Here is a 7,500-nt window from a genome sequence, read left to right as displayed (position 1 = left end):
TTAAAGTGACGAGAGGTGAGGTGAGAGAAATGTTAGAATTGGAAGAAAAGATAGTAGAATAGAGGGAAAATGGAAACAACAAAAGAGAATGGAAAGAGGAGAGATAAAAGAGAGACGGACGGAGAGCGAAGAGAGAAGAGGTAAGTGGAGGGAGGAGACACGCGTGAGAAGAGCGGAGAGAAAAGTGATAAAATAGAGGAGAGGAGAGAAAAGGGATAAAATAGAGGAGAGGAGAGAAAAGTGATAAAAGAGAAGAGAGGAAATTTAATGATAAAAAAAGAAGAGATAAGAGAAATTCTGGAACAATAATAGAACAATAACAGACAATAGTTACAGTGCAACGTTGGGAACAATACAACAGAGAAGGCAAAGGAAAAGAAAAACAAAAAACAAACGAATGCTCACACGGAGGCACCGGGTTGTCGTGCTCCACCACCGATACGTTCAGGAGGCGACTCAGGTCTCTTGCCTCAGGGCTGTGTCCATCTACGAAGAGAGTGATGGGCGTGCGCTTGCCCCCTCGGGACGCCCACACCTGACTCACCTGCTTCAGTACGTTAGGAAGCCTTCGGGATGTAACTATGGCAAGGGGAATCGCCTCGGTCATGGGGTAATCGGGCTAGATAAAAGCAAGAACAAGGGAAACACAGTCATCCCCGTGCATATCGGTAAACAATTCGTATCTCATAATGTATTTGAAGCTAAAAACCCACATGGAAATCAGGTTCTTATCAAACAATCTTCGTTCACTGCTTACGCCCTTGCTGGGATCTGGGGTCCAAGGCGTTCCCTCACAGCGGCAGAAGTCCCCGTAGCCCTCGTAAGTTTCGCAGAACGTGGCACGCTCGCCCAGGTTGTTTTCGTCGTACCACTTGCATCTTGGAGCTGTTTACGTTAATGATTAGCATCCATTAGTAATTAATAGGGTGTGGTAGTGAATGATAATTTAACGTAGTGTATTTGCTAGTGTTTCTGAAGAAAAATCTTGATATTATCTTTAAATAAAGTGATATAAACATGGATAATTTGATTGTTTTATTTTCTGTTTCTCAAGAACTGATGAATTGCGTCATTTTAGCGCAACATTTCCTTTATTGCCCCAAAGGTCATACAAGATATTCAGGACTATACACAAAAGCTTCCAGTAGCTACATTATATCCACTACTACATATTCAAGTCTACTTACGCGGTTTTCGGGGCACAGTTATCGCGATGGATAACGGAGACACATCGGGGAGTTCCCTCGGAGTGGATTCAGAGGTGCTGATGGCGTCGGAAAACACCTTCCCGCTCTTGTGGAAGACGAAGCACCAGGAGTCCATTATGGAGAGGCCCTCGACGAAATCCGAGCCCAGGCGCGCAATGGAGTCCAGTGTTTCCTCTGCGACGTATGTTAGGAACCGGGGCTGAAAAGCAGTTATGGAAAGAATGCGATTCACACACACGCACATGCACACACACGCACACACCCACACTTCCCTGCTATATCAGAAATGACAGCACTCTGAATGCCCAGTGCGTCTCTCCTTCAAGTCTGTTTTTGAACAATTTTAAGCTATTCCCTTCCCTCTTCTTACCGCTCCCATGATGACCAGCAGTCGACCGTCTTGGATCCTGTTCATCTCTGCCAGAAACTGTGCCTCACTGGTGGGCTGCCAGGTCATGTAAAGGTCAGATCGCATGACCTTTCCAGTGAACTGGTGCAACGTTAGCAAGTGGATGCCTGCATGAAGCCTTGCTGTGCCATTTCCCCAAGGGCGAGTCTTGTTTAACATGCTATACACCTGAGTGGATTTTCAGAAAGAATATTCACAATGATGATAGTAACATCATGCCCTATCATTATTGTTTCTACACTGTTACAGCTTGTACTCCTACTATTATCATCAGCACTGTCATTACTAATATGCTATTATTACTTCTATTACTGTTGCTGCTAGGACGTCAAACATTACTATCACAGTACGGTGGTTACTGTTGTTCCAGATTATGATAAATGCCATATCAATTTTCATCTGTTTATCCTTTGCTGAAATGACACTGTTGTTAATGTTATTATAATTTCTGATGACATGTACTCTCTTTCTCAACCACCTAACCAACCAACAGACTTACCTGTTCGCCATCCACAGACAGCGTAACACCTGTCGCATTCACAGTAACCTCAAGAAGCAAATCCTCCATCCTTCCCTTCCCCCCATCCTCCACAACGCCTCTGCTCTCCTTTGACTCGGTCCCCGCGTCGGTCGTGGGATGCAAGAATTCGCCCGGAGGAGTTAGCGTGTCTGGAGACGGTGCATCCCCCGGGGGCTGGGAGGGATGCTGCGGCGAGGGGCTTCTCTTCGCTTCTCCCCGTGGCGGAGATGGAAAGAGGAGAGTTGCGAGATGTGTGCTGTATTAATGGCGAATACTTCCTTGTATTGGATATTTTATCGTGTATGGTGGAATGGTGTGAGGAAGCGTAAATATTTGCTGTTGTTATCGGTGTTATGGTGCTGCTGGTGATGATGATCATGAGTATGAAAATAATACTAATTCTAATACTACTACTACTAATAATTTGGCGCCAATAAGTTTATTTTGTCCTTATCTCACAATACTAATGAATTCTTAAAAAAAATCCTGGTTCCGGATCATTACCCGGATTACCACCAAAAGTTAATGGCATCTAAGTTAGACTAAGACACACCTCTGGTAAAAATTTCATAAAAATCTGTTTTTAACTTTTTGTTATCCTACTAACCAACTACCTAACGAACAAACTAACCAACCCACGGTACCAAAACAAAAATGATTATAACAGTAATGGGAATAATGACCAATATAATAATGATAATATCAGTAATGATGTTAATAAAGATGATGATTATGATGAAAATAAATAATAATTATAAAAATTCTGATAGTGGTAATAAAGATAATGCTAGTAAGAATGATAATATTAATGGTGATTATAGTTATCATAATTATCTTTATCACTTATGATAATGATAATGATTATCATTACTACTATTATTTCATTATCATCATTATTAACATTACTATTATTATTTTATTATCATCAGTTTTATTACTATCTTCAGGCATATCAAGCAATATTGTTAATATCAATATTATCGTTGTTGTTATTGTTTTTAATATTATTATTAACAATATTATTATTATCAATATCATTATAATAATGATTATTATTATCATCATTATTATTGTTGTTGTTACAATAGTAATAATTGTTATTGTTAATTTTGAATTATAATCATCATTATATTATTATCATCATGATCATTATTATAATTATAATAATAATAATAATAATAATAATAATTATTATTATTATTATTATTATCATAATTGTTATTATTATTATTATTATTATTATTATTATTATTATTATTATTATTATAATCATTATTACTATCATTGTTACTATTAATATAGTTATTTTTGTTATTAGCAGTAGTATAGTTGTTGTAGTATTAGTATAATCAATATTATTATTGATATTATAATTACAGTTTTATAATTATTAGTACTATTCTGTTTTTATCGTATTTTCATCATCACCACCATCATCATCATCATCATCATCGTCATCACCATCACCGCCTTCATCATCATCAGCCTCATTATCATCACCACCATGAATCTTATTTCTCCCCGTCATTTCTCGATAAACTCACCCCGTCCTGCAGGCAGATCTCCAACGCGGAAGTCCTCCTCCGTGGCGCCCTTATCGCGTGCTTCATTTGCGTCTTCTGCAGTTCCGTCGGGCTGGTCAGGCGTCCCTTCTCCGCCGTCCTGAAGGCGTATTTTCGTTCTCTGAAGCCTTCGCATGACCGCCCACGTATTGTCATGAGTGGTTTTGACGTCAAAGTTCAAGTAGATGAGAATGATGATGTAAAGAAGGTTCAGTACGATAATGCCTGTTATTCGTTGTGTCTTGGAGAGCGGCATCTTTGTGTTACTTTAAAAGGTGTGTTGAATTTATGGTGTTAAATCATGGCCTTTAAATCTGAACATGACAATGGGCTTTCTATGTTGTTTCACAGTTTGTTTTGAAGTTCATGTTGGTGCGGATGTAAAGTGTGGTGCCGATAGGTAACTCATTTTTTCAGTACTCGCAACACGACTGTCTTTCTAAGTTCACTATATAATTGGATAATTTGTCACCATTGCTCTGAATCACATGACAACTTTCATTCCGGACAAAAATCTCCCAACACTGACTATCGCCTTTGGAATAGACGAGCTGGCAACTCAAGCGCCAAGACCATTAATGTTACCAGGTCGTATATTTATCACCGCAAGGTTCCTTTTTCGAAAACGCTAAGGAAAAAAATAGTCAAAACAAGAATATGATACGAGTAGCATTTTCCAGTGAATTCGCAAAATAAATGGGCGCATGCGAAGAATCTTTAATGAGGATTTTATTATTCAAATTATTATACGACAACGCCGCAACAAGGAGGAAAATCGACGAATAAAAATTTATTTTTAGTAACTTCCGAAGACACGTCAAGCCATAATATCAGCCTAAGTTTTCCTTTTGGAGGTTTTGGAGATTTTTTTTTTCACGGAAGTATATACACGTTTATTTTTAATAAAAAAATATTTTTTGTCCCTGAAGTAACCATTCTACCCATCACACACACACACACACACACGCATATATATATACATATATATATGCATACATGTATATATATGTGTGTATGTATGCATATATATACACATGTATATACATGTATATATATGTATATATATGTATATATATGTATATATACATATATATACATATATATACATATACATATATATATATATATATATATATATATATATATATATATATATATATATATATATATATATATATATGTCTATATATGTCTATATATATATGTATATATATATATATATATATATATATATATATATATATATATATATATATATATATATATATATATATATGCGTGTGCGTATTTTTTGATTTAGCATATATGTATGTTGGCCTATTTTTCTATCTGTCCGTGCTTCAATTCTCGCTTTATTTAACATCTTTCTCTTAACTTGTATATGTGAAATATATGAATTATTTACTTATTTTTAAGTAAGATTGATCACTGCCCTTTCGTATGAAAGAGCTATTTGGCATTTGTATTGTGACAGTCAGCGATTATTCGATATTTAACCTAAGGTAGTGCGGCTCGTTGTAGTCAGGGGTTTAATAAAGGATAAAAAGAGCAAGTATTTTGCTGTTGTTATTTTTATTTTTATTTATTTTTTCACGGAAGTATATACACATTTATTCTTAATAAAAAATATTTTTTTGTCCCTGAAGTAACCATTCTAGCCATCATCACTCCCTATTGTATAGTTAACAACAACACGGTTCATTAGTGTAAACTCGTCCCAGGGATCCTTGGCGAGCGTCCTAATCCCGTAGGACACCTGGAGGAGAGGCATGTTGAAAGGATTCGCCCTCGCTATGTCGGCGTCCTCTTCCGTCGCGTGGTAGACCTGGGAAGGATGGCGAGGGTGGCTGCGGGAGGGAGAAATGTTTAGGATTTCCTTGGGACTAATAGATATGGTAAAGGTAGGGATGATTTTCGTTCTCTCTCACTCTCTCTCTCTCTCTCTCTCTCTCTCTCTCTCTCTCTCTCTCTCTCTCTCTCTCTCTCTCTCTCTCTCTCTCTCTCTCTCTCTCTCTCAGTGTGTTTATATATGTATGCGTCTTTTCACGTTTTTTTCGTTTTTTTTTATACAAACTATAATTTTACACATCTACAACAGCAACTTCGATGAAAGTTTTCTAATCTTCGTTGTCCAAAAGTACGGATGAAACACCTAAAATGTAACCACTGGGATGGACCAAGAAAGCAGGGCAGTTACCAATAAGGAGAGTTGGGACAGGCCACCACGTAGACCTGGTTGCCGCAGAAGGGGAAAGTTACCAGCATCTTGTAACTTTCGTGCATGTCGCGTTCGTTGATGCCGAGACACTGCGTGGAGGAAGACGTGTTAATTTTCTGTAACCAGTCATTGGTGTCGTCTTCGTCTTTGCCTTATCCTGTCTTGTCTTAGTCTTTATCTTTGCCTTTGTTGAATCCATAACCATCACCGTTATAATCAAAATCGTCATCATTATGAGCAAGCTTATTCATTCAGGGAACAAGAGTATTAGATACTTATCTAACCTGGGCAATGACGAAGTACGAATGATAAACATCACTCTGGGTCGGTTGGTATATGTAGATGACGTAACGCTTGTTGGTCTGTCGAAAAAAAAGAAAATATCATTATCACAGTGAATATAATCACCACATAGTCCATAGTTCTATGTCTCAGTCCATGCGCAAATGGTTAAAGAGATAGGTTTTACCATACCAACCTGATGCATAGGCAGCGGTATGTCTTCGCAGGGATGAGACCTTATCTCAACCACGAGCGCGGAATCCAGCTCCTCCTGAAGGTGCTCTTGGTAAGTGGGCGTTAGGGCGCTGCAGAGAAGGGGTAGTACTTAAGTTTCGTGGAAATTGCCGGTTTTTTCGTATGCGTTTGAAGTATCTACATCGTAGATCATTATGGGCTTGTAGCGCATGGCTTGTGTTCTTTGCTCTGGTGTATAATTTATATATTCCTCCGTGTACTAGAAATTCCTGTACACGTACTTTTAGTTTTCTCTGTCCAGGCATTGCAATTATTAATCAAAAGACTATCAAAATTACTGTATACCAGCTAATCGAAGAAGCAAATATACATGCATATGTATACGTGGATGTTTATATAAGGCACTAAGATGCAAGATGAACCAGTACCTGTCCACATCAAGAATCGTGCGAGTGCCGTTGGTCATCGGCTGACTGCTGAAAAGGAGCTGATCGAAGCCCGAAATGTGGACTCCTCCGGCGCCCATGTGTCTCGTGCGAGGGACTTCGGGCATGAGCATGTCCCGTTCGCCTAATAGCTCCTTCCGGATCCACCAGTCCCACAACGCTACGCCCTGCAGGTGGTTGGATATATGTAAAAAATAGTTTTAATTTTTTTGTTAGGGTCTTTGTTTATTGTATCTACATTTTTTTTCTTGTATTCCAAAATTCTAGGTCGTCTGATATCTCGATATATATCCTTTCCTTTCTTTTCTATTTCCTTTTCATCTTTTTCTGATTTTTTTTTCATTCCAAACACGAGGAGTAAGCATTTGCACCTGTCATTTACACCTCATCAGCTGCAGTGACAACCAGTGCAAATCATTAACACCTGCTTTTGACCTCACCTGATCCTCGCCCACCCAGATGTCCAGCATAAGCCCCGCCCCCTTTCGTGACGTCATCCAGCCATAGCCAGGGATACCGTGGCCGCGATAGAGCTTGCGTGGGTCGTGGGCGGTATGGGCGTAGGAGTTGTAATTGAAGGCGTTGACGAAGAGGAGGCGAGGGTCAGAGCGGAGGGCGCGAGATGCCTGATGGAAGAACCTGTTGGCGACGGAGAGGCTG

The 7,500-nt window shown here is 38.9% G+C and overlaps 2 protein-coding genes across 18 annotated transcripts in view; one reads left to right on the top strand and one right to left on the bottom strand.

The window, feature by feature from the left end:
- The window catches only part of LOC113822313 (protein O-linked-mannose beta-1,2-N-acetylglucosaminyltransferase 1), a 10,748-nt gene extending 6,535 nt beyond the window's left edge, over positions 1-4,213 (bottom strand). Inside the window, exons 1-6 of the mRNA XM_027374849.2 lie at positions 3,682-4,213; positions 2,117-2,346; positions 1,579-1,785; positions 1,188-1,407; positions 758-885; positions 406-619 (exon numbers count right to left, since the gene is read on the bottom strand). Coding sequence (XP_027230650.2) covers positions 406-619; positions 758-885; positions 1,188-1,407; positions 1,579-1,785; positions 2,117-2,346; positions 3,682-3,955 — 1,273 coding nt within the window. The 5' untranslated portion in view covers positions 3,956-4,213. The remainder of the gene's footprint in view (positions 1-405; positions 620-757; positions 886-1,187; positions 1,408-1,578; positions 1,786-2,116; positions 2,347-3,681) is intronic.
- Positions 1-7,500, top strand: part of by (focal adhesion protein tensin) — a 690,412-nt gene that overhangs the window by 92,590 nt on the left and 590,322 nt on the right. The window lies entirely within an intron of this gene.

Source organism: Penaeus vannamei, chromosome 1, assembly GCF_042767895.1.
Source record: "Penaeus vannamei isolate JL-2024 chromosome 1, ASM4276789v1, whole genome shotgun sequence".
Lineage (NCBI taxonomy): Eukaryota > Metazoa > Arthropoda > Malacostraca > Decapoda > Penaeidae > Penaeus > Penaeus vannamei.
Note: the sequence above shows the minus strand (reverse complement) of the source record. Positions and strands in the feature narration are given on the sequence as shown.